The sequence below is a fragment of the Lontra canadensis genome, unplaced genomic scaffold (genome assembly GCF_010015895.1).
Source record: "Lontra canadensis isolate GAN:19392208 unplaced genomic scaffold, GSC_riverotter_1.0 scaffold34, whole genome shotgun sequence".
In the NCBI taxonomy this organism is placed as follows: domain Eukaryota; kingdom Metazoa; phylum Chordata; class Mammalia; order Carnivora; family Mustelidae; genus Lontra; species Lontra canadensis.
The window spans coordinates 7,965,759-7,993,739 of NW_022631028.1; the positions used below are offsets into that span (position 1 = coordinate 7,965,759).

The following is a 27,981-nucleotide window of genomic DNA, read 5'->3' on the forward strand; positions in this document are numbered from 1 at the left end:
AAGGAAGGAAGGAAGGAAGGAGTCAACCTGCCATTGGTCTGACTTACTTGAAGACTATAAAAGGAATGAAATTTGAAGGTCATAAAAATACGTCTGTTTGTTTAGGCAAGTCTTACAGGTAGTATAAATATCATCAGGAACAGTTGCTATGGGGTCTGTTTGTTTACCAAACAAGAATACAAATAGTTACACAAAAGTGGAACAACAATTTAGGTATATAAATGGAGAATGCTTTGCCTTCTGGTAAATTTCCCAAAGTGCCTTTTAAAGTGTTCCTATTTTCACCTTACTCGCTGGGAAATCTCTGTTTCCTTGGTTCTCCCTTTTCAGTTCTAACGCCTCCGGGGAATGTTTTACTCTCAGATTTCTGAGTCTGATAATCATTTTCTCTTCCTTTCCCCCCTTTTCACTTTAAGATGTAAAAATCAAAACCCCTAGCACGACCATCCAAACTGTACAACGAAAACCTTCTTTGCAATGTAAAATGCAAAAAAAAACCAAAACAAACAAACAAACAAACAAAAAAAACAACAAAAGCCACAGAGTTTATAGAAGCATTCTAGTACAGGCATGCATTCTTGAAGTTGAGTTAATCCATGAACCACCACCCAGTTTGTGTGTGTATGTGTGTCTTTTAAATGACTTTCTATAAACCAGGTATGTTTCACACACCTGAACTAGACCCGCCGAGTTAACCATGTGTTTGGGAAAATGAAGGGGGTGGGGAAGGTGGGGAGAGGACAGGGAAGGAAACCAGCAAAGCTCTTCTGGAATATCTTAGTCGAGTGTGTGTGTGTGTGTGTGTGTGTGTGTGTGTGTGGTGAGTAGGCGTGCTGTCACTCAGATCTACCATAAGACAAACTGTACCACAGAGGCTGCTGGGAGTGGGAGCCTTCTCTTCACACTACACTGACCACAGTCCCCACCAGGCACAGCCCCGACGCCTCTCAGTGAATGGTGCAGACTGCCATATGGACAGAGACACTGAACAAGCTGTACAACTCTGGGCGACATGTGCCCGGGGGATTGTCCCATATTAACACCACCTGGGCTGTGGCAATTGTGCTCTGTCTGTGCAGAGGCACCAAAGAGCCCATCAGGATGTTATTTTTGAGTACAAACAAAAAGGAAAATTACAGTGAAGAGAATTCTCTGGCTAGCCTATCTGTTGCTCAGTTCCCGAAATAGTTTCCCCAAGGAACGGTTATCTTCTTTATTCACACAGGCAGAAATGACAAGCTGGAACACATATTAACAATTTCCCTTTGTGAGCCTCCACTATTGTTTTAATGAGGAGAATATACTTTATAATATACTTAGGCCCGGACTGATTACAAAGCGGGGGGTGGAACAAAGCCGCTCAGGACGGCCGTACATATGTAACGCGCTCATTTGCATTACCCTGGCGAGCCAGGCGGCAGAGCTGGGGCTCGTCGGCCAGGGCTACGGAGCCGGGTTCCTGGGTGACACGGGCGCCCAGCAGGCGGCTCGGGAAATCGTGAAAATGAACGTGACTTTCCTTTAAGCCTCCTGCGCAAGGTCCCCCCTCGGGTGGCCACATCGCTGGCTGAAAACCTCGAGACTCCTACTTGTCACCGAAAGGAGAGCAGAAGAACCCTCGGACTTTTCCAAACCACGTGGCCTGCTGGAGGTCCCTGGCTTCCCTCTCCACTTCTGGATGGATCCAGTGCCCACTCAAGGAAACCTTTCCGTTCATGATTCCAAGTTGCAAAGTATACGTTTCGGCAAGACACTTTCACAGGGTGAAGGGTGAAAGCCAGTACAAGGGAGGAGGCTGTCGGGGCGCCCCACCCCCAATGGGTCCTCATCCTTCTGCTGTTCGCCTTCCTTCACACCCTTGGGGTAAGACCAGTGTTAAGAAAGCTAACGTGGGGGCGCCTGGGTGGCTCAGTGGGTTAAAGCCTCTGCCTTGGGCTCAGGTCATGATCCCAGGGTCCTGAGATCGAGCCCCATATCGGGCTCTCTGCTCAGCAGGGAACCTGCTTTCCTCTCTCTCTCTGCCTGCCTCTCTGTCTACTCGTGATCTCGGTCTGTCAAATAAATAAATAAAAAAAAGAAAAGAAAGCTAACGTGTACTTGGGAGAAAGGGACACAGGCCCTAGTACAGAAGGGTAAACACCTGTGAGATGGCTGGGTGCCAAAAAAGGGGTTTGGCGGAAAAAATCCTATTAGCAGGAGCCAGTCATCAGAAAAGCATGTCTATCCTACATGATGAGAGAAAGTGGTAGGGCTCAGAGATTATTTTGTGGGGGAAACCAGGCACATGAGACATCAAACAGCCCATGGTTGAGATCCATATTGTATAACATCCCCACAAACAAAATTAAAAGCAACCCAATTTAGGAGAAACTTATATATTAGGAGAAATTATATCTCCCTAGACCAATGATACCATTTTATTGGAAAGCATGTATCGTTTAAACACAATAAATAGAAAAAGATTTATAGAGTCTAATGATGGTGTGTTATGGTAAAAGGCACTTTACTGAGATAAGATACAACAGCTGTTAGAGAATAATGGCTGAGTTTTTTTTTTTCTTTTCTTTTAATCACCATACAGAGTGAACAGTCAAGAAAATCCATAAACCTCTCCCTCATGGCATGCCAATGTTTTAAAGATTTTCTCCCTCCCCCACCCTATGTATGAATGACAGGACACAAGGCTCCACCCTGCCTCACTGCCCTGAGAGAACCTTTCTTCCAGCACTTGCAACACCCAGACACAATTGGTTTTAAGCCATGAGACTACCAGACCGCAGCTCTTCCGGGCAGGACGGTCGTGAAACACCCAGCAGCACGTCTGTGCTACAATACGTCGACTAGACCCTGGTGTCTCTTTTTGAGTGAAGCAGAAATGTTTCTGCCCTACACAGGCTACTGTCCACACTTACAGCCACGGGACAGGTGTCGCTGCCGAGAGTCTGCTCTGGGGCTCAGAAGCACCTGTATTCCAGGCCTCTGCAACGGCCTGTAGCTAATTCCCTTTCAGGTCCTTGACAACACCTGACTGGCCACGCCCAGCCTGTTCTTTACCCTCTCCGAGGCTGGCCTGGGATGTGCCTCCTTGCAAGAAGATAAGGCAAGGTAGGAGAACTGCCAGCTGTGAAACTCTGTGGAGCCTCAAATTTGGCTCAACAGACAGGCCCGGCCACAGGCTCCCACACTTGAACGTTATGGCCTCGTCCTGATCTCTGAGCTTTACCCCCTGGAGACTATCATCCGGGAGTCTGGGGTAAAGCCACGGTGGTTCTGATGAACAGCTCACTTGGGAACCACCAGACTCTGACAGTCACTACAAGGACTGGAGGGTCAGGGAGTCTCTGGTCCCAGTCCCTGCCTGGTCCTTAATTAGTTGTGTGGCTTGTGCAATTTATCAAATTGTTTTGGGCCCCCAAACACCATCTGTGCAAAGAAGACAGTACCCCATAGGGCTACTGTTAGAATTACATGGAAAAAATTAGTATCAAGGCTTATGTTGAATCCTTGACACGTGTGTCCAGCACAAAGCAATAGTTCAGTAAATGTTGGTTGCAATTGCCATCACCATCATAGGCCAGAACTGATTCCCTCCAGCCATACTACCTCTACTCCGCAGGCTCACACAAGAATGGCAAGCCACGAGCTTTGTGGACTGAATACGTCTGGGATCACAGTCAAATGTTAGGGGAAAAATTCGGCCCTTTCCAAGACCATCAAAACCCAGATGAACTGAATGCGCCACTAGCATTGCTTCTCAAACTTGAGAAGGCCCTGGGGATCTGGTTAAAATGAAGACCCTGATTCAGCAGGTCTGGGGTGGGACCAGAGACCCTGAATTTCTAAGAAGCTCTTCCCAGGTAGTACCAAAGTTGCTGTCCTGTAGCCGTTGAGTAGCAAGAATATAGGGCATATGTGACAAATAAACATTCCCGCACCCCATCTCAGGCCAGAATAATCCAATTCTTCAGGAAAGAGGGCTAGGAAGCTGTCTATTTTAACAAATACCTGTGAGAATATCATCAGGAAATGAGAAATGTTGCTCTTATAGCTAAGATCAGGAGTTGGCAAATTATTTTCTGTAAATAGCCAGACAGTAAATATTTTAGTCACTGTGGGCTCTACGGTTTCTGTTGCAACTGCTTAAGCCAGCCATTGTAGCATGAAAGCAGCTATTCAATAGACAATGTACAAATCAATGATCATTGCTGTGTTCCAATAAAGCTTTATTTACAAAATGAGCAGGGGGCCAGATCTGGCCGGTAGGCTGTAATTTGCTGACTTGTGTTACAGACCAATTGCCTTAGCACATCCTGGTGGAAGCAGCAGTAACAATTCTGGAGACAATTTGGGACAATTTGGCTGCAGGTTCTCCAAAACGCTCTAATGGGTGATAAAGATTTGGGGTGGCTCATTTTGCTCAAGTCCTTCAAATAAACAGATACGGAAGAAAGCAGTTGATTTTCAAAAACAAAACAAAAACAGTTGAAATGAGGAAGAGCTGTTCAGAGTAACGTGACCTCTAGCTTACTGCGTACATTTCTGGCTCAACAGGCCTGATATGAAAACACACAACAGTTAAAGACACGTACCGCTGGAACAGCTCTGAAAGCAAGCTTCTAAAATTCTAGCAAGTCAACCAACAGCACCAATATTTACTCATCAACAAAGAATTAAGTTCAAAAAAGAGGGGAGAAAAAAAAAAAAAAAAGAAAAAAGAAACGCCAGGCATGTCCACGTTTCAGAATTCCCTGCCTTCTGAAAGTAGTGGGGCGGGAAACACAAATGTTATTGTTATGTAGTCAAATACATGGCAATTCGTCAAGAGGCCACAAATCAAAAACAGAGGCTGTGGATCAAGCGAAAAAGTCTGCAAGCACACTAGCCAAGCTAAGACCTTCAGGGCTCACTTGCGGGCAGCTGCCCACTGCGGAACGGGGGCAAAGGCAACAGTGGAACAGTGGAAATACCTGGGGCCGTGTGAGCAGAGCAGAAGGCGGGAAGAAGCACCGGGAGTGGACAGAGGGCAGGTCAGACATCGCAGGGCAGGGGCCTGACGCGGGCCAGCGGATTCTCAGAACAAGAGCGCAGCCTCTAGGGAAGAAGAGGCTGTGCAACGGACACCGGCCAACAGACACCAGCCAACGGACCGCCCTGATGCTTTCAGGGTTCAAAGGAACCTCTTCCACCAGTGGCTTCAAGGAAGTCCTGAATCGCACACTTGGAAGAGCTTTGCATCTGAGACCTGCTCGCGTTAGCAAACGTCTACCGGTGGTTGCTGAACCAAAAGCAAAAGGCCAGGAAGGGTCAGAGCAGCAGTCTCTCTCTCATATGGACTCCAGAGGACAGGAAAAATAGGATAAAGGCCAGGGGAGGTGTTCCGTGAGGATGCACAGGACCTATGAGACTAGAAGGGAGAGAGGGAGGCTTGTCTGGCATTGACCTGGGGGCAAAGCCGGCGTGGGCTTCATGTTTGTTCTTTATGCGCGGTTTCAGACTGTCAGTGACGTCTATTTTGCAAATCCTACCTGCCCTCTTCCTTCATGGAAGGCCCAGTAAAGACCAGTATCCACCTTAAAAGAGCAACGTCTGCTGTTTTCCTTTAAAACGTGCTGATGTGCACGCAGTAGGTGAAGTCAATGCACCTTTTGTTGGATTTTAATTAAACTTTATTTTAGGAACACTGATTTCAACTTATCATAATTCAATAGTCACTTCTAGGCTGAATGAGAACTCTAAGTGCTGTATTACAAAGTTAAGGGAACAGACAGGCTTGCATTTGGATCTAGTAATCAGTTCTGTGACCCGAGGTCAGTTCTTTAGTCTCTATGACTCAATTTCCTTGTCTGTAAAATGGGTATAATAACCCCTACTGCTTGCCAGCAGTCATGAGGATAAACTGAGACATCACTCCAAAAACAAGAGTGTAGCCAGTGCTCAGCAGAGAGGAAGAACTGAGGACGCCTGAGCTCCCTTCCCTTTCCCTAGTGCACCATAATATAATGTGATATTTAGAATTTTAATTCAGGCAATTACTTAAGTAGTAATTGCTATTTGTATTTACATAGCTGCTTTGATCCAAGAAGCTCAAAGGGCTTTACTAAATTTAGCATTTTAATAAATGTTTCATTTGCATTCCGTTGATTTTGTTTACCCACACCAAAACTTGGAATTTCCTAAAGCAAGACAGTCAGACAAGTGAAAGGGAACAAGAGGATAGCTTCGCGTTCAGAGGTATCCCAGGTCTGAGTTTTATCTGTTTGTCTACGATGTCACGGCTCCCTGGGTCCTGGGGAATAAAATGGCAGTGGGAGACGGGAACACGCCTGCTTCCCACTCAGCTCCCTTTAGCTCCTGCCTGCTGAACTTCACCTTCGCCACGCTTCTCTCCGGCGCTGGCAACCGAGGTATGTTTATTGCACCAATGAATTTATATATAATCAGCACAATAAACATTATTAAATTGCCGGAAGAAAATCAAAGCACGAAGCGCAGCGCCAGTGCTGAATTCTAATGATGCTGAATGGCCGTGATTGCACAGGGACAGGATCTTAACAAGCCTTGATTTGAGCGCTGGCATCCGCCTCACAAATCACATGGGCCGCTCCTCTCGTAATAGTGCTGAATACTGATAAATGTCTCCACACTGCGCAACGGGGAAGTGGGTTTCTATTGGCAATCTTTACCAAAGTGTGTTTTTTCCCTTCTCTACACTCGAGGGTTTACCCTGAATGATTTAATTATAATTTTCCTTGTGTAAGACAAATTAAAGAGGAGAGTAGGAGTGTCGTGCCAAGCACATTATTTATCTCCTTAACAGATTGCAGCTCACCAAACCCCAGAGCTGCTGCCACAGCGGCTGCTCACGGAAGCCCGCAACATGCACGGGGGCAAGAGTGGGGGAGGGGGAGGTTTCCACGCGACCAAGAAGTGTGCAAGCCTAGGTGCGGCTAGGAGACCTCTCACTACTGTCACCAACAAAGCCCCTCAGGATACCACTGCTTTTTTCCAATGCCGTTTTGCATGGAGCCTTCCTGAACCTTTTCAGGAGGATTCTTAAGCTGTTCATCTGAGGCTGAGTCTGAGGGGCTAGGGTACCATCCCCGGTGGCCGAGGCTCTGGCTTGTTCAGAGACTGCGCTGGGAGAACAGAGCAGGAATGAACAGCACACCGAAATCAGCGGACAGCCGGCCAAGTTACAGATATCATGAATGCCCTCGTGAGTAAGGGACGAAACTTCTCTGAGGGACCGCTGTGACAAACGTCAAGGCAGTGAGAACATTTTTAGAGGGATAGCTTTTTACCATTTTCCACTACTTAAACAGGATATCACACCGACGCTTTCAAAATAAACCCGGAGGTAAAACCAGCTAAAACCTCATTATGTAAGTACCTGTACGTACACAAAGCTGGCTAAATAATGACTGAATTTTTCATGATCAATTCTGTAAGTTTCTAACTTTCGAACTATCTTTCACCTAAGGTGCTCGTCAGTCTTGTTCACCAGCTTCAGCTAAAACAGGCTAACCAGCATTTTCTTTTTCATTCAGCCACAACTAGGAACCCACCCGGTCATGTTAACAGAGAGAGCCAAGATATTAAGGAGTGGCAGATAATTTCATAGTCGCTTCTTCTTTGCATATGTAACTGGAAAATTCAGCCTGTCGTTACAGCCAGATGACAGCTCAGTAGAACCCAGATTCTTTTCTGATCCGTATTCTAATTTCGGCATGTAGTATAATGAAGATTAAGTCTCACTCATGTGCAGATGGTAAAAACAATCCAAACGAACTTATTCTTCTGGAATGATCCATTTACTTTCCAACACACCTTCAGACCTGAGAGGGCTATTCTTCTCCTACCCGACTTACCCGTAATCTGTCACCTGACTACAGATACAGAACCCTGTAGAATGGGACCTAGCACAGAGCATCTAAACAAGAAGAGTTTTCCGTGTCACAGGAAATGTTTGCGGGCTCCAACGGCCAACAAGATTGCCACAAATACCTGAAGTGCTTCTGTCAGCAATTCCCAGTGGATGGCCTGCTCTGCCTGTGGATCAAGATGTGATTCGATTGCTCCACAGTAAATGGACAGCATCAACCTTAGACACCAAAAGCAAGTAGAGCAAAGGACAGCAACCTAGAATCTTCTTGAAAGCCCTCTAAGGTTCAGTGTTATTTTTTAATTACAAAGACGCTGTAAGAGGTGAGAAAGCAAGAGAAAAGACTGGCTTCCAGACATACAAACCTAACCTCACTGGAAACAACAGAAGCCATATTTGGCCCAATGCCTCCACACAGTCTTACTGTCCATCATTCCATCCTTCAAATTCTTCTGAACAGGAAATTTAAAACATCTTTTACTTTGCCAATGTCTGCCAGAGAAGTTCCAAAATGCTCTTAAAAGGATGGCTGCAAGTTTGGGTTTAAATACCTATTATCCCCATCTCTCAGAACGTCTCACATTCTTACGCTTGACCAGGACACACGCCCACACATGCACAAATATTCAGAGAGCATTTTCTGTGATTACGGATCTCGGAATAGATAAAATGTTGCTGGTAGAAAGATACACATCTAATTAAACCCGTGGGCTTCTTAATGCTCAATAGTTCAAGAAATATATGAAATTATATTTGTAATTGCTCAAGTGAAGAGTATCATTAAAAAAAAAACTTCACTGAGTCATTTTTATTAAAAAACAAAATATAGAATTTGTTTTTCCTGCTGGAAGTGACATTTACTATCACACATTACTTTGAAAGTTTCTTTTCTTCTGTGTGGGGAAACTGTGCATATGAAATAGATGGGAAACCGTTTAAAAATAGTACATTGAAAATAAAAGTTTTTAATTTTAGGAGCATTATATATATACACTCCACTTCTGAAGAGCATTCAACAGTAGTATTAATGCTTCTGGGGTGTGAGGATCCAATAACATGAATTAACAGCTTCATTTTCTTAGAACTATCTGCTAACATGATGTATTCCGGATATCTCAGACAGACTCGGCTTCAGCTAACATTCAAGCAGAGCTGAGGGCAACTACAATGATAAAGTCTTAACTTCCAGAGAGGAATACAGCGACCGAGACAGCACTGCATTCCTCCCCAGGAGTTAAGACTTATTTTTTTAAACCTGTGCACATAGACATGGATCGTGTGCGCGTATATACAGACCCCTCCCATCTCCCCATCTTTCCAACCTTCACTGAGCACTGACCAGGAAAAAGGCCATGTTCTTTGGAGGCACAACAGTGCAAAAGACAGGCTCACTGCCTTCAAGGAGGGCAGTACGTAGTGGCTAAGTTCTCTGCCTTTCCTTGACCTGTGATTCAAAATCGCCAATACCAGACTCTATGACTCCCTCGGAAGGTGCTCAGAGCCCAGACGACCAGCATGCATGGACTGAGCACTGGGCACGAAGAGGAAGCCTGGAACCCTTGAAATCCAGCCCATCCAGTGAGAAACTATCTCAGCCTGGGTTCTTAAGCTTAGGTTAGATCTGCATTAAGTGCTAATTCCATGTTGAAAAGGTGAAAATAATTAGATGCTTCACACCCAAACCATATTGAACACATTCTTAAGTAATTATATGCACATTCAAGTCACATGGATCCAATTAGGGATCGCTGAGATATGGCAGAGCAAGGCCACCCACCCTCCCTCGTTGAAGACAGTTCCGGACACATCTCGGTGGCTCATTCCTACCTTTCCCTTTTGGGAGTGTGGACTGAGAGCTGTCCATTGGTAGAGGCATGTGGGTTCATTATTAAGGAGGTCTTGGAAGGTGCAGAGGACGAGACACATGTCGTGGTCAGATCCAAACTGCTGTGATTGCTGCCTGTGGTTTCTTCTGCAGAATGAGCACTTGTCACTTCTTTCCAGAGCTGCTGCAGTTCTGTTGGAATCATGCCTGAAACAAACAAATTGGATAATTAAATCAATTAACAGCTAATTCCGTCCTCTTCAAACAGTAATTAAATCAAAGAGTCAGTAAACAAAGCCTAGTGTTAGGGGGTTTGTTTTTTTTTTTTTTTGGGTTGGGTTTTTTTTTTTTTTTTTGGTGTGTGCAGTTTTTTTCCCCCCTCCCAACTAAGGCAAATACGGTAGTAACAACCGTGTCCTCTCACTGAACAGCCAAGTTGAAGTGCCCTCATCACACAGAAAAGACCTCTGTGAAAAGGATTCAAAACACAGTTACTCTGCAAAGACAGTAGGTCTCCATCCAAACTGTTGTTTCCAGATTTTTGAAAAGGAGTAGGTAGATGTTATTGTATTTTCAGCCACAAAGAAGGGCTCGAAGTAAATTTCAACTCAACTATTATGACAACATGAACCACAAAATGAATAATTTTTGTGCTTAAGTCTTAAATGATGACAAATAGCTTTGTTATTAAATATAGTTTTTATTAATCACTTTTAGACATAAATTATGAATTCATATCGTCTTCCTGAAATGCTTTTCAACTTTTAACATTCAAATTGATTATACTATGATTATTTCATTAACACACCTATCTTCCTCATTAATTTTGGTTTCTAGTACCACATGCTTAATTGATGGATGTGTCTACCGAAAAACTGTGTAACTTTTTTTTTTTAACAAGTAACACTATTATTACTGTCATTTCTTAGATCAATGCTAATGAACCATTGCAGAATAAAATGCAAATGTAAAAGAAACTTGGAGTAATAAAGTTCTCTTGTTTCTTAAGGGGGTCAGCATGGGCATGAGTCTTAAGTAGGAAGAGTCAAAACCTGTACTTTCCCCAAGAGAAGAAACCATCAGTATGTCAATCTCATTATTACGGCCTCATCACCCGTGTTGTGGAGGCATGCCTCCCCAGCCCAGGCTTTCCAGAACCCACCTCCATGGACCTGCTGGTGCGGACAACAGCAAACCACCACAGCCAGTCCTTCAAAAGGACAGCTACAAGAAATCGTCAGCCCTGTGCAGCACAAGGCAATTCCACATTAGAACTGGATGTCTGGACTGCGGCTCATTGTTTCAATCAACTGTAACAGCTATCCTAGAAAGCCTGCCATTTTCTGACTATATAGCAGCACCCGATACAGGCGTGTTTCTAACCAAACCTAAGCTATTGAATTAAAAAAGAAGGCCGTGTGCATTATATTCATTTGAAACACATAATAAAAAATGCCAAGGTCTAAATTTAATTTATTTTTGTCATTTAGAATACAATGGATAGATAATCATCTCAACGTGATCAGCCAAACATCTTTACTTTGCTAAACTGTTAAAGATTTTAATTATGCTAGCATTGGAGAGCACTGGTCTAATGAGGCGATGGACTCCAGAGAATCCGAGTGGTTAAGAACTGTGAAATGAGTCTGATAGGATTTTTTTATATTCACCGTGGATCGTTTGCATATCAAAGAGGAGTAAATTATTGCACAGCAGACCAATAACCTTCCCCGCCTTTCTGAGAGGAGCGTTAACAAAAACAGTTGGTCTCTCCTCACGGGTTCTCCACGAAAATGTTCAAATGCTCAAGTATTTGCAATTAATATATATTATAAAAGGTGGCTTCAAATGATACATTAAGTGGTCAGATATTCTTAGAACGCATCCTCAACAGCCAAGTCGGTTTTCTTCTCCCTTCATAAAAATCAAATGCCAATTATATTTTGATGGATTTTGTCCCAAATGAGCATTTAGTTATTAGGCATATTCAATTATTACTTGTCCCCTGAAATTAAGCCTCAGAGGCAAATTAAACAAAGGGAAAGGTCACTCCACAATCCCGTGTCCGGTTCTGCTGCATCTGGGCTATTATTTTCAAACACCTTCCGAAGTGACATGTGGGATGTGTTTGTAGCTAACAGGCCTGCCACCGATGTCCACACACCAACAATTACCTGGGAAGATGGCTGACCCTCCGACCACTGTTTACTCAGTTGAGACAATAGTGAATAGGCTTGTCTGTTGATGATAGCATATCGATAGAAAGCCACGCAAGTCAACACCTATTTTTATTTTCTAGGGAGTAAATACGCATGAAAAGAACGAGCCGCCCATTTTTCAACTCCAACTAATTGATTTCTGGGTCAGCTGCGTGGGAAGTGAAAAAATGGAAGAAAAAAACGGCTTCTAACAACTTTCCCTCCTAGGAAAGCAGGAACTTTGGAGCTGTTTCAGGAGTGAGCTGCTCATCCAGCAAATAAAGACAAAGGCGAAATGACTGGCTACACTTGTTACACCTCCAGCGTACACGGACATTACTCGGCTCTCCTTCTCTTCCAGGGGGCTGGCCAGTAAGTTTCACCCCTCACAAGGGGAACTGGTAGAGAAAACAGTAACTCGCTGACGACAGGCAAGCTTGTGGGTCAAATCTCACTGTGATAATTACGTTTGAGAACATTCTCATCAGACTTACAGAGAGCAGTCAAATCATTCTTCTCCATCAATGCTACTACACCTTGTTAGCGATGTTAAACTATTACTCCAATGCATACCATCTACTGGAAGGTGCTGTTATTTGACAGTCACAATCTCGTGACAGAATTAAGACAGATAAAAGGCAGGCTAGTCACTCATCAGACTAAATGGATATCAAATTTCCAAAAAGCAGCACATATTTCCTCCAATATGGTAGACAGGAATAATAGTACCGGGTTAAACAAATTCATTAACGTACGTGTGTGTGTGTGTGTGTGTGTATGTGCGCGCGCGCGCCTGTCGAACACCTAATCTCTAGTTCGTATTTTCAAAATTAAGAGGTCAGAATGAGCATGAACATTAGGGGGTCAGCTGCTTCAAGAGACCAGGGAGAAAAGTGTATGCACTCATTACATAAAACAGAGAAGATCCTGCAATGCTCTTACAACAAAAATGTCCCTCTGTTTTATACCATAAAACCTTCAGGGAAAAAAAAAAAGGCCTCCAAAATATTACGTTCTATCTAAACACACTTTCACATTTCTGCACATTTAAGGTGACTTAGCCAAGGCCACGAGCAGGTACGTAAAAGAATCACAACGACTGTATCACAAAGTGGCCGTCACTGGCATTTGTAACACCTAACCCTGTGCCCTGCTACATTTCTTTTTCCAGGACAACCAACCCCTTCATTATAAAAGAAAATGCAGACACCGGCTTAAAAAATGTATGTTGTGGGGACAGTTGACAGATTACTGCTCATGGAACTCAATTTTACAACCCCAGGTATCCCTGGCTCAAAGACAAACAGAGTTGATCAACCTTTTTTTGTCCTTGTCCATACCCAGGTGACCATGTTCAAGCAAGCAGAAAGTTGATTTAAACCTCATAATGACATCAGTTTTAAGCTATCATGTCTCTGATAAAAAAAAATTGGGTTGTAGTCCAACACGACTGAATTCTCGAGCCACTTTAGGCAAGGGGAGAGGAGACACAGAACCCACCTCTGGAGCCTACAGAAGATGGCAATGGCACGGGGAGCTCGTTTTGCTGCCACAACCTGACTCCCGAAATAGCGTATTTACATTTAGGTATCTTGGACACACAGCGGGGTACCCCTCAGATATTAAATATGCTCCTTCCTAACGTTGCAGGGGCTAATAGTTATAGCAGATTGCAAAGCATATCAATCAATGCCATGACTGGTGAATTACCTACTGGTGTCTCTGATATGTTACTGCAGAGATTACACTTCATGCATCACCACATTCGTTTCTTTCACATCACACATGAGCCTGTCTTGTCGCTGCCCAATTGCCTTCTTTTGGACAGCTTAACTGATGTACTATAACAATGAACCTTAGTGAGCAAACTTAATAGTACAGGAGCAGTGGGAAAAGATGAGAGGTTGAAGCCCGAGTCCAGTGGGTGTGTCTGAACAGCCTGCAAGGTTTCCAACAATAAACCCGAAGGTGTAATTAATGCACGTTACAACATTGTGCAAGCACAAAAATGCATTCGCCATTGTGTCCTTTCTTCTCCCCTCGTACTGCTCTGTTACCAAACCTCTTTGGACAGCCATGGAAATGCTGACCGTGTATCCAGTAGGTGAGATGTAGTGGCCAAAAGGGGAGGAGGGCCAGGAGGCACAGGAAGGGAGAAAGCACCAGTTTCAACACTGAAAACATACACAAAACCCAGAAAACCCTGGAAGAGATGTAAGTTGGGTGTGGTTGACTCCAGAGAGAAGACTCGGGTGAAGACGTGCCTCCCTGGCTCCACGTGACACTGAAAGTTACTGAACAAATGAGAGCGTCTTAATCACCATGAAGAAGGTTCCACATTTTCAAGCCTCTTTAGAAGGCAACAGAATCCAAGACACCGAAGGCATTAGCTACCAGACTTTAAGGTCCATACACATACATCTGAGCCTACTGCCACTGCCAAGACCAGGGTTCTTGAGGAGGGGGCTGGAACGTGCTGCACCACGTACAGTGTGGGGGAACTGTATTTCAAAACACAGTGTGACGCTTTCTTCTCTCCTTCCACACTGTCCTGCGCTATTTCCGCGTGATCCATGTGCATGCACACTACGCACGTCAAAAACGTGCCGAAACCACGAGGATGTCCTAAAACGGCTAGAAATCCTCACTTGTCTCTGAGGTCCAACACCCATGGTAATCACGCGTCAACGGCTTTTCAGGAGAAACTTTTAAATCTGTGAAATCTAGTTCCCTTGTGTGGAACTCTAGTTTTTGAAGAGCAGGAGGTAGAAATGCTACCTGCTCTGATGAGTTGTAGATCTTGCTCAAAAAAAACCAACAGATGGATACAAACAAGAAATGAAAAAAAAAAAAAAAAAGAAAGAAAGAAAAAGAAAAAAAAAAAGAAAACCTGACAAAAGAGATTACTCTCAATATAGAGAATAAACCTGAATTCATCTCTAGAACTAAAAAAGTGGCATTTCAAAAGCATCACTAAGCTTTCCAACAGAACAAGTTACAGTGATAGAAAAATATACCTTCCATTGGCTAAACAAAAGCCTTCAAGCAAATTCATCTGTGGTTCCAAACGGGCAGAGCTTGATCGGATTGGAACCGGTCCTTGAGTCCCAGCCGTGTTGCTGTCTTACTCCGAGAGCGTGCGGGGGGATGGGGGGGGTGTTCCTCGGCTACTGCTCAGCATCAGCCCACCCCACCTGTCTTCATTCTGGCATCCACGAGCAAGCCCTTCGGCTTCTACAAAGGTCCCTCCTTGGACCTCGTCCAGCCTTTTCTCTGGTTTGTCTATGCTTGTTTTGGATGGCCCACACGCTTCCTGATGGGCCAAAGTATCCCAGCGGACAGCCCCCGCCCCTCGGCCCCGACGTCTCCGTGGAGCAGTGCCTGCCAGGTCAGGAACACTCACCTTGAGCAAGGGGCTGGAGGGGAAGGGCAGGCTGCCCCGGCTGAATCGTAAGGAGGCCTTGGCGCTGTAAAGACAGGAGGTGCTGCTGCTGGAGCTGCTGCATCTGGAGGAGCTGCTGCTGAAAAGCCAACTGCTGGGTAGCCACCTGCTGCTGCTGCAAGAGATCAGGGAGAAAGACGATGAGATGGGGCCGCTTCCCAAGGAAGGTTCAGAGAAGGGACGTTTCAAAACACGTCACCGTCAAACACCAACAATGGTGGCCAGGGGGTTTAGTGGAGGGCTCCGGGTCAGGGCTGGTGTGATGGGGACAGGACAGAGCACGTCGGAAGAGAGCTGGAGGGGGGGCATGGGGAGGGGGGCTGGACGTACTTGCCCTCCGCGGCCAGCGGCCCCAAAACATAACTCTTCCATCAAGTCAGCTTTTCCTACAGTTTGAAAGGCCTGAGCGTTTCTAGTCGAGATGTGAACTTCCAGACTTTGAAACGTTCAGTGATTCATGCCACAGAGCAATGGAAGGCGCCATTCCGGTCTGGAGGGATTTGAACCCTGAACCTCAGAGAGTATACGGAAGAACTAGCTGCCTTCCTCTTGCCTGCACCGGGAGCTTTTAACTACTCTGTTTATCACTCCTGACATAAATAAATGAGAAAAAATCAGACCTTTGAAGAAGAAAAACTTCATCTAATATTGTTAATTAGCCATGACAAACGATGAAATAACATTGTAAATCTTTCATAGAAACAGCCACTAGATTTTAATTACACACATTCATAATTTAGCAAACAACATCGTACTCGACTGTGAGTATTTAATATGAAGGACACTTTAAGCTTCAGATGCCTTAACTTGGCTTTAGTTTCAGAAACCCCCAGGTCGGCTGGCCTGTCCTGCTTCCCCACCCGCTTTGTTCTTGAAAAGAGGGGCTTTACGGTATGATAAATATCTTTTTGTTGATTGGACAATGACAGGAGGAAAACTTTTGTTGTGTAAAACATCAATACATCATTCCTGTGTTTAGCAGGCCTTGCTCCAGCCAAAAAAAATTAATGTAGATTTCCTCAGTAATTATCTGAGTGATAGAAAGATAATACAGTGCAGTAGTACAATAAATAGAAGGAAATTATCTAATATCCTTAATCTGCTAGGAATCAAATCGAGGTGGAGGTCTTAGCCACATTATGGCTAACAGTTATGAAAGGAGAATTAACCCTTGCCAAACTGTAGCCTCCCCCCAAAAAAAAGTAAAAAAAAAAGAAAAAGTTAAAAAAAAAACCCCACAAGATTCGTTTTCCTAATTCTGAGTATCATTCACAACATCAGGAAGACTTCTGCAACTAAAAGGGACTGTACAACCCTTTCAGAGCTTCTAATAACTATACTTTACAAACAACTGCATTCACTTAACCTAACACATGACCTTGATCTGATACAGCCATAAAATGGTACGTGTATCAAGACCTTCTGATGCCAAGTTCAAAGGAAGAGAAAAATGGTGGTTTCCTTTCGGTCTCCGTGCAGTTTATTTTACAGTAAAAACCATCATTCTCCTATTAGCAACCAATTTCAGACTTACTACCATGCCACTGAGAAAGTTAATTGAGTTTCACTCCAAAAAACAAATTCTATACCACTAACAACAAAAATTTAAATAAATTTAAATGAAAAGCCAGTGTTTTCATTTTAAGAACAGCATGCATAAAATGATCCAATTGTTTTCACCCCTTCCCATGTTATCACATTAATGTAAAACCCAATGATAGTTATATTCATGTCAAAATGATTTTTTCACTTCCTCAACAGATATTAATTCATGACACTTAAAAAGAAGAAGAAGAAGAAGAAAGAAGGAAGAGAAAAAAAAAAAACAACATGGATACAATAAAAGATCGGGGAACCAGCTCTTCTTGAAGTAGAAAAGAATGGAGAGGGGTTGCTGGAGTTTGGGGAGGGTGTTTCCTGTCTTACTGTAAATGAAATGTTTAAAAATTTTGTATTTATATAAAATGACTGATGGCTTTTCTGTTGTCTCTGTGGCCATCCCTAGGAAAAGCTCATGAAAGCTGTCTGCGTTGGAAAAGCCAGGATGTGAAAGTATACAAGGCCCATTGTCCAAAGAAAGAATTTAAAAGCAATGCTGGTTGCCAAACTGTGCTCCCCACCCGGTTACCAAACACAGGATACGAGCCCGTTTGTTTACTTCTCCCAATTGAATGCATACAAAAAAGGTCTCCGTGCAGTCCCCTGGACAGGTCAGTAGTCAGTGTTAAAATGCGAAAATGCCCTGATAAACCTTGCATTTCAGATCCCCTCCCTAGAGCTGCAGTCAAAGGTCTGTTTTCCTTTCTTCGGGTCCTCCCTGCTGCCCTAACATAAACTGTCATAACTGCCCAGAGGAACGGCCCTTTTAAAACAATCAACTTAGCCTCCCTCACCCGCACAGGATGGGATCTTTTTTTGTAGCTCCACTGCAAATTAATTCTGCCTTCAATTTTCCACACCCGTTCTGTCAAATATTAACGAGCAGTCACTTCAATAGCTGTATGGGGCTACAGAAGATCTATCCCCTAAAAAGGTCTCAGGGCCAGCTCAACGGGGAGCCTAACTTTCCCAAGGAAACATCTCAAGGCAACTTTAGAAACAAGTTGAGTGAAGGTACATTGTTCTGGCTGAGGATCAAGTGTCTTACCAGAGGGGTAATCAAAAAAGGGGAAAAAGGTGGTGGTGGCAGGGGTGGGGTGGGGTGGGGTAGGGGGCAGATGATTCAAAATTATGAGCCACTGGGGCACCTGGGTGTCTCAGTGGGTTAATTCTCTGCCTTCGGCTCAGGTCATGATCTCAAGGTCCTGGGATCGAGCCCTGCATTGGGCTGTCTGCTCAGCGGGGAGCCTGCTTCCCCCCCCCCCCCCCGCACCCGCCTGCTTCTCTGCCTACTTGTGCTCTCTCTCTGTCAAATAAATAAATACAATCTTTTATTTAAAAAAAAATTATGAGCCACTAATGACTGGGGATTCAGTAAATTAATACACTTGTTCCATCTGTCAACATCCAAGTTCAAACCTTGTTAAAATCAGAACCACCAGTCCACATCATGAAATTGCTACCATGTGACTCTATTTCACCCTAGCACAAAAGGACCACCACCTGCATGATAATTTCAGAAGCCTATCCCCCTTACCTCGGGAAAATAAGGATCTCTTAATCACGGTTACAAAAGCTCTCAGCCAAACCCACCAGCACGAGGAACAGAGAATGGGATCCAAGGGGACCTGCCCGCTGGTCTGCCTACCCCTCGGGATGTGAAGGCAACCTGTCTCTTGGGTCGTGAGTCCCCTTTGCCTTGGAAGTGGATGAGAGAACATGACCACAGCAAACCTCAAGTCCTAGAGATGCTAAAAGGCTGCTCTAATGTCTCTCCTTCTCCTTGTTCAGATACAAAATACTCCCTTCCCAAACTCAGACACCACCATCATCTTTGTGTGCCAAGATGCCCCCTTTCTGACAGCAGCAATTTGGGAGAGTTAACTTTTATCCTTCCTTCTGCCATGTAACTTTCCCCTTCACGTTTCTTTATCTGCCCTCTGAGCTCGTCTGAACTTTCATGTTCTCTCAGCGTGCAGACGTGCCTTCCAAACTCTGTCTAACAGACCAAATAAGAGGTTAATAAGAAGTGGCAACAGAAAGAAAAAACACAATCCCTGGTAACTGATAAGAATGACAGTGGCAGCCCTTTTTTGTTTGTCTTCAAATATAGAGTTAAAGATCTTTAAAAAACTAAATTTTGATGCCTTTGAAAAGAAAGAAGCACAAAATAACAACAGGGGGTTATTGCCTGCGAGCCACAGGGGAGAAACTCCATAATTCTTATTCTCCCTTTTGAAGGCTGTTAGAAATCTGATTCAAAAAAGCAACAGCAGAAGGGGAAACCTCTTGAGGCTGTAACCATTTCCTGTGATCATGCATAATGTGCTTCAAAAGTGGGTTTTTACCAATTCTGTTGATCAATTGCACCTCCTTCATAGCCCTTCTTTTTTCTGCTGTGTTTACATCTGATGTGACTCAATGACAAGCACTGTCTGAGACTGTGAAACAGGCCTGTCATGTTGATTTATGGGCGCATCAAACCACAACTTGTCCAAACTGAAGCTCGCAGTTCATTAATTAGAGAGTTGTGACTTTGAAGTCAGCTTTCAGACTGTGGTTTTTAACATTTGGCTTAATTTATATGCTCTTGAATGTGGATCTCTAAGGAAAAAACTGAAATTCCCTTCTTGTCTTTGAACTTCTTTTGACCGCACAATAATCATTTCTTTGTCCAGAGTGATGCCTGCAATCCCAGAGTCATTAACGCGCATTGAACTGCCACTGATGAGTAAGCCCTACTGAATTAGAAAAACAGCCAGCAAAACAAAGCTGAGAGCCTTCTGCACAGTGATATCTCACAATTACATGCCTTCCCTCCCTGTGCCATTTCCATTTTAATTACTGTTAGTCCTTTAGATTTACATTTTAGACACTTTTTAATCTGTTCCCTTTTTTATTACAGCAGCACTCGGGGGCGCGCCACTGTACTTAAGGGTGGCGTCAGCATTTTCCTGAAAGCACCTCCTCCCCTTCACCCCAAAACTGGCCCGACTCTGCGGGGGTTGCCATCCAGGCTGCTGCATGGGACTCCGGCGAGAACGCTCGGCGGGGCATGGATTAAGCACCCAGTGTATGTGGAGGGAGGAGCCGGCGCAGGGAGACGGTCTGGGCCCTTCCCGCTGGGGGAACAGGAGCGCCGCCCGCCATCCACGCTCGCAGGAGGGGCAGGGCCCCGGAGAGTCCCCCGAGCGAGGCTCCTTCCAAACTAATGACCAGCAGCCACCTGCTTGGGGCCGGAAAGGAAGCCGTTTAAGGGGGCTGGGGGCTGTTTCTCAAACTACAGACCGGGGAGTTCTGAGGAGAACACTCAAAAGGACAGCATTCCTGGCCACGGTAAAAACAGGAGCAGGTAAGTGACTTCGGGTAACTGAAATCAGGAGAAAGATGGCATGGTCATGCCCTCATGCGCACCGATGCTCTCCCCAAGGACTGGTCTAGACCGATATGGATCCGTAGAGGACGTGACATGTAGATACCCTCTCTGGGCAGGCCTTACGGCTTCTGGAGCTGAAGTGGTCACCCAACTGGTTGGAGGGGCCTGGTGCCACAACTGTGTGCTCTTACCAAGCGCCGGGCCCACGGAAGCCATCATGACACACTGGGTTTTGTCAGGGACGCCCAAACCATCCAAGCTCAGAAGAGTCGTCCCATCTTACACCTGCCTTGAGCGATTAGCATACGTGCCTAACTTGTGAGAAAAGGTGAGATAAGGTTTACTCTTGGTCGAACTCCTGTGTTCTGTCCAGCCTCACAAGAGAGGATTCTGGCAAAGGGAAGGGCCGTCCCCGCACACCCAAGCTGGCTGGGCTGGAGAAAACCTCAAGCGCGTGTCCAAGTCTACCTGTGCCGAACGCAGGTGCATCTCGCCTGCTGTTTGGCCTGCGTGTGGGCGGAGCCCCGAAGGCCCAGCCCACCATCCCGCTTCCCCGTGCTCACCAGCGAGCGGTACCCCTGCCTTGGGGGCTAGCCCCCAAGCGGAACCCAGCAAACTCTCAGAGAAAAACGGGACCATCGCTCTTGGCCTGAGAGCTGCGGACCAAGAGCTCAGTTGTGCAATCATTTAAGAGATGAATGACAGTTTAATAGCCACTAGATAGTCCTCTGGGATCTGTGGTTTGAAAGTAAAATATGTATTGTCGGTACCTCTTTAGGCTGTTTTCCAGCATGTTGTTGTTGTAAAAGTTGAAGCTGCAACTGTTCCTGTTGTTTTTTATAAAACTCTTGAAGCTGCTGCTACAAAGGAAAGAGAGGATGGTAAGTAACAGAGGGTAGCGCCAACCCACTGTCCCTTTTCGGTGCCATACACAACTGCGATTTGAAAAATAGCATCCTTTTATCTGTAATGGCCTGACCTTTAGTTTGAGACTCGACCATAAATTTCAGCGCACCCTGACTATTCTTGGCATTACTGTCTGAAAAGTAATCTCCAAAATGAACTGATGAAAAACATACCATTTTCTGCACAAACTAATTAAAATAAGGGAAGGGATGACCTTTGATGGGACAACAAAATCCAGTGCCCTTGCAGAGGGAGTTTGGGCATGCTCTATCGTGAAAAGTGCGCCTGCTTTCTGAAGGGTGGGGCTGTGCAGGGTGGCGGGGTGGTGAGCGTCCGCATCGACAGCGTGGGTAGCTCGCTCTGCCTCTGGTCCCCACCGTCTCACCCCAGCCACTTCTGTCACTGTAGTTCTGAATCGTGTCTCTTTGGTTCAGGGGTCCGGGAAGTCTGAACGGGAGGTCCCTGTGGCACGTGGCGGCCAGAAGTTCATTTCCGCATATCCGCATACATGAAAGAAGGAAAGTGAACTCTGCACCTTAAAAGTAACCAACTCCGGGATGTCTCTTGATGTTTAAAAGAAAAATTCTGTGAGCCTCTGAGTTGAAATGGGGACTTCAAGAGCTGTCACATTTCAACCTGCTCCGAACGTGCTCCCCATTTCGCTTTGATTCACACCATTTAGAAGCCTCTGGGCTTACCAAATAAAAGAGCGTAAAGCCGCATAAGCCTAAAAGATCTTAGTTCTACCAAGTCCAATTACAGCCCTAATCTCAGTCCATCGGGTACTCCCCAGACCCAAACCACAGTCGCTTTGGCAGGACCCCTCCCTTGCTGGGATGCAAACTACATCGATTACTCGGGGGCCCGCTCAGTGTCCTGCCCCAGCCACCCTGTCCTGCCTATCTCTTCAATGGGCAAAGGAGCGGATCGGGTGCGGGGGTCGGTGAGTGGAGTGGCCGGCCCTGGGAGGAGGAGGAGGACGGATGGTTACCTGTTGGAGCATGAGGGCCTGCTGTTGCTGGAGGAGGACCTGGAGCTGCTGAGGGCTCAGCACTTGTTGCTGGAGGATCTGCTGCATTTGCTGGGGAGTGATAACTTGAGGTGTCATCATAGCCACTGACACGGGAACCTAGAACGTTAATGAAGGGTAAATAGGAAGCTAGGAAATCGCGCGCACGCAGCACTCAGTCTTGTGGGGTCAGCGGCAGACTGTCACCAGCCTGCTTGGAGAACTGACCGACTGCCCACGCGCAGCATCCTTATCCAGAGGGGATGCGGCAACGAATCCTATTTCATCTCTTACGGAGTTTACGTGAAATAAAGAAAAACAAAAGAAGCCCTCGCAGCACTGACAGGTGCGCAGCCAGCCTTGCAGGCAGACAAGGAGTAAAGACCTAACAAATGCTATCCGGAGTTAGGTGGCAACGCTCTGGATTTCTTAGGAAGCAGGACTCTTTGGTGGCAATTAGCTCTAGGGAGTTTAATGCAAACTCGAATTCTGTTTTAGAGAACAAGGCAAATGGGAACCAGTACCTTCTCAGCAGGAGCTACTGATCCACTTCCTCCGTGGACAGTGATCTTTAAAGAACAATCAATGAATGCTTGGTCTTGTGGGTGACTGAACCCTGGGCGCACCTCGCGAACTTCAACGCAGACCTTTCCTAAGATGTCTTTTACCCTTCCTTATTCACCCAGCACACAGATGTCTCCATTCTTTCATATTACGTGTGATACCATTAAAAGCTGCTTTCCATGACATTTCAGTGACAAACAGCTACAGTGATGAACTTGATAGCATTTCATATTTGCAACTGTTAACACGTTTCTGCACGGGCATCTTTGCAAGGAACCTGCACACTGTATCTGAAAGGATGATGTCTTGTTCAGATAAAACACTGACATTAAAATGACAGGCTGTCTTGGCCAAGGTTACACAAATTGTATTCAAGCGGATACCTAATGACAATGCTATGAATTCTGCAAGCTTTCTAGAATGTAATTTAGCTATTCAAAATAATCACTGCACTTGTGTTTAATTTGCAGACTACATGAGAACCATTTTGTCAGTCCCCGTAATACAAGAAGACTATTTCATGAAAAATCGCCCCCCCAATAAAAAGATAAGGAAAGGGGAAAAAATAACAATGAAAGAAAAGACAAAACCTGTATGTCTTCTAACAGTAATATTTAAGCATCTTACTTTTCTTTGGTTTCTAATCAAACATGTGACAGCAAGAAGCTAGAAGCAGTAAAGGATATACTTTGTTAAAAAGGATCTCCTGTCATCTCATGTATTACAATAAAAGGTAATAACATGTTTTGCACTTTGCCTGTGTGCCACTTAAAAAAAAAATCCGGCAGACAATAGCTGATCAGAAGATAAAAGAATTAAAAAATCTTTCAGGGGAGCAGTAAGCAAAAGGGAGAAATGCAGTATTAATTTTATGTAACATAATGTCTTAATATGCAGTTTATCTTGACTTTTTCACATGATTTGTCCTGTCATTTGCATAGCAAGCTCTCATTCCTAATTTCACAGTCATTATGCACTGATGTCCCGATTTCTCAGCATCACTAATTTTGATGAACTAAAAATGGTTCCTGAAGGTCAGATTCATGTACAGTGAACAAGCTGCACTGTTGTTGTGGGCATGTTTTGTGTGGGGAGATGTTTATGTGCAAGTTTCGCATTGTTTGGAAAACACCGGCTAGAACATCTGAAAAATTTCATTAACCTAACTCTGGAAGGTCATCATCGAATTCTTCCCATTGCAGTGGCCTTTTAAGTGTAGATGTAGATACACTGTAATTTAAAACAGATGGGCATGTCTGACTATTTTTATATGCAAAAAGGGACAGATGTATATGAATGGATAAATTATCCTTTTAAAAAGATACTTCGCAGCACGAAATATCACCAATGATTAGAACAGTGAACTTGCATTCAATCTAGGGCAAACACAAGAAGGCATTATCAAAACATCTAACCATCTATAAATTAATTCCAATCAGTCTACTTCGTCTTCACACACAAGAAACTTTTTGAGTTTTTAAAAATGTATGGGGTGCCAATCGCTATCTTTCGAGCTGCTAAAGCCAACATATCACAATAGAAGTTTACTTTTCCTTGAGAGTTGCATCATCATACAGGGAGGTTTGATTAAGCAAACAAAAGAACCATGTTTAAGGTTTCTTTTTTCCTCTGCGTTTCTTGGATGACGTACAATATAAATATTCTTGAGCCAAATTTCTGATGGTGATGAACAGGAAAACAGACAGGAATAGGGTGGTGTAAGATTTAAACGGGTGATGAACACGAAATTAACAGTGTTGTAACAGAAGTCATCATAATCTCTCGGTCACAATTTTTTAAAAAGAACTATGGAAAGTCTATGTGTGAGAGGGGAACAAGGGGACTTTTGGAGGTGATGGAAATGCCATCTATCTTGACTGCAGAGGCAGTTTCATTGAGTGTACACATCTGCTCAAACTCTTCCAACTGTACCCTTAAACCGAGTGCATCTTCTTGTATGTAAATTATACTTAAATAAAATCGATTTTAAAAGTTAAAAAAAGGACTGGCGTATACAGATATTTTGAAACCCTTGCATATGGCCAATAGTTAAATGTGCTTCTCCCAGGGTTATTTATTCAACCTAAATAACTGAACAGTTACTGAACAGTACAATGAACTTGACTCTCCTCTTCTTTTTCCCTTTGGACATTTTGATGGAGGTGCTGGTGAGTAATAAGATGCTCAAGCAGCAGGCACAGTCCAAGGAGGGAGAGAGGCGAGAAGCCTGAATAATCCTCCTGCCTGGCACAGGGTCTCTGAATAACCAGGAGTGGGCTATTATATGCTGATGGCCTCAACTTTGCTTTTACTATCTGAAACCACATTTTCACACCAGTTTGCTTGTGAGCCTCCAAACTGGGCCTGGGTTTAATTTATAAATGTGATAAAACTGAGATTTCCCCAGTTTCTGCTCCAACGTGTCTTTAAAATAGGTTGTGGAAGGTTTTAACAAACCTATCCAAATAGACCAGAAACCAGCCTGGGTAGGAAAGGGGGAAAAAAAAATCTGAGCACAGTTTTAGGTTTTAAATAGTTAAGAAAGAGAGCCTACACATATCCACTCTCTTAACTCCCAATGTCCAACTTTTTCATGTAGCTAGTCCCTACTAATACTAGGAATCAAAGGGCATGCAGTACCAGCGAGAGGCTATTATAGTCCACACTTTATTGCCCATTACTACTGAGGTCATTAGCGGCAAGAGTGATCGTACCGGTCTTAACCTATTGATCACTGTAACTACTATCATTTAATCCTGTGTTGAATGTCTGGAAAGCGGCTAAAGGCACACAAGAGAGAGTGCTTTAGCACTGAGAAATATGGCCAAGGCTTAGAAATTACGCCGTGATTCATAAAATCTAGCCAGTGGTTTAAATCAATAGTATTTAAAACAGTCATGTGAGTTCTTAACTACGGTGCTCTACTATTCATGGGCCCCTCTTTGAGACTATTCAGTCAAAACTAAACTTTATTTTTTCCAGATTCTATGCCATCTACCTTACCCTCCTTGAGATAAAAAAAAACAAAAAAAAAACAAAAAAAAAAACAAAAAAACAATAAATTCTGATGTTTTCCTATGCTACGGGGCTCACGCCTGAAGTGGGAGTTTCAGCTAATTCTCGATTTCCTTCTCCAATGACAATTTAAAGATAGTGCAAAAAAAAATTTATATGTCTGATGCTGTAACTACCTTAACTGTTTGAGAATATAGAAATGAGTGTGTTTTATGAGTTAACAATGAATCATAGAAGGCAATTTATGAAGAACTAGAATGATTCTGTCTAGCTGCCTTCAGGGATCAGAAATTCAAATTAAACTTCTGGCAGACATTTAAAGAATGCTAGCATACAAAACTGAATTTAAAAAAAAACACACACACACAGTTAACACTCTTTCGTTGAGTTGCAAGAGGAAATCGTGAATTAAAAAAAAAACACAACACAGACACTGCATGATACACTGTTGACTGATACCATTTGGGTGTGGCTGGTCCCAGGTGCACGTGAACTGGCGGGAATGGCAGAAATTCCGCTGTGCTTGGCCCTCCCTCTGAACGCTGCTAGTAGGGACCTGCTACTACCTTAATACCAGTAACTGGGAAAATGTCGATTGCATTCCCAAGTGCTGGTAGAAGCCCATACATTGCTGTATCAATTCTGCCTGCCACAGTTTTCTTTTGCTTCCAATTGACTTTCTATCATCCGTAGGCCTGAAGACTATTAAAATAATAGGCCTTATTAGTGCCCTTTATTCCCAAAGAGGTGACGGGGTGGGGAAAAACATCTAAAAAAGCAAACAAAAAAACAAAAACGCCCATAGAAACAAGACTCATTGCTAATCTAAGAGACAATTGGAGGAATTGGGTGGGAGGGGAGATGACACAAATAACACACTATCATTTTTTTTTCTTTCTCTTTACATTCACTCACATTAACTCTAAGTAAATACTGCCCAGTGTAAACACACATACATTTTGTCATCAGCATCTTCTCCTAGTTGCTAAGTGTACAAATAATAAAACTGAGAAGACAGAAAAATTTAAGTCCTATTTTATTTCCATTAATCTGGATTAATAAATTAGAAACTATTTTTAATCTCTGTTATTCACCACACATATGTCCCAGGAAACCTGAGAACCCTCCAGACTTCAGGCATGGGATGATAACTGGACCAGGTAAGACAGCGTTAACTGGTTCATCAAATAACAAGAGCAAAACAAATTAAATTAGAAGGGTCCAGAATAGCAAAACCAAACCAAACAAAGAAAATAGTTCCATTAAAAAAACAAAAAACAAAACCAAAGCAACAGAAACAAAAACAAAAAACCTATGCCAAATTTTCTATGACCTATAGAAGCTAACCTGTGTAAAAAAAAAATAAGTACCACTTCATGAATACCATCACCCTGTGAAAGACAATAGTGTTCAGAATTAATAAGCCAATGGAAACAACTGATACATTGGCAAACAAAAAAGTTAGGAAACTTCTATCTATTTCCCAAGGTATCCAGAAAGAAAGAAGGGGAGGGGAGGCAAAACCAAACAAACAAACCACATTCGCCCAGACACCATGCAAGATAGCTGTATCATGGAGGAAAGAAAATACATTTCTGACATAATATTTCAGTCTTCAGAAAATTAAAAAAAAAAAAAAAGCCTGCTATTCATGTGGAAAGTATAATTCTGTTTCATTACGGAATTCTGCTTTTTTGTATAACTCTTTTAGACTTAGCTATTTTGCCACAATACTGTACAAAGCATTAAGGCAGGTAATGGTTATTATATTAATGCAAAATCATCTAAGTAGTCAGTCATTAGCATAACTGTTCTCTCAGTAACAATACAACCACCTATTAAAATTTTAGAAAAAAAAAGACCTCTTTAAAATGCAATTAGCATTTCATTTTTTATCATTTTGTTTATTACACTCTATCAAGAAAGGCTATCTTTCTTTCAGGAAGAATTGTATGGCCAAGACTTGCCTGCCAATCAGGACTTATTTCAGGTTATCATCCCTAATAAGCAATCTCTGGCAAAGCTCTCCGAGCTCTTCTTTTGTCTTTAAATTTTCAAAAGTGGCAGAAATTCATATTTGTTTACAGCAGAGGCATTAGTGGAACCTCAACTGCTCTCCTGTAACATTTCCCATGCATATACTCCACTAAGAGCCAGCATAATTG

At 43.7% G+C, this 27,981-nt stretch overlaps 1 protein-coding gene across 15 annotated transcripts in view; it reads right to left on the reverse strand.

Annotated features, from left to right (window-relative positions):
• The window catches only part of FOXP1 (forkhead box P1), a 576,422-nt gene that overhangs the window by 68,745 nt on the left and 479,696 nt on the right, over positions 1-27,981 (reverse strand). For 13 of the 15 annotated variants that reach the window (XM_032867389.1, XM_032867390.1, XM_032867391.1 and 10 more), the window contains 4 exons: positions 22,220-22,357; positions 21,093-21,182; positions 15,309-15,462; positions 9,710-9,914 (listed from right to left, as the gene is read on the reverse strand). In XM_032867389.1, the coding sequence (XP_032723280.1) occupies positions 9,710-9,914; positions 15,309-15,462; positions 21,093-21,182; positions 22,220-22,357 (587 nt within the window). The remainder of the gene's footprint in view (positions 1-9,709; positions 9,915-15,308; positions 15,463-21,092; positions 21,183-22,219; positions 22,358-27,981) is intronic. The other 2 variants (XM_032867387.1, XM_032867385.1) reach the window with 1 other exon arrangement.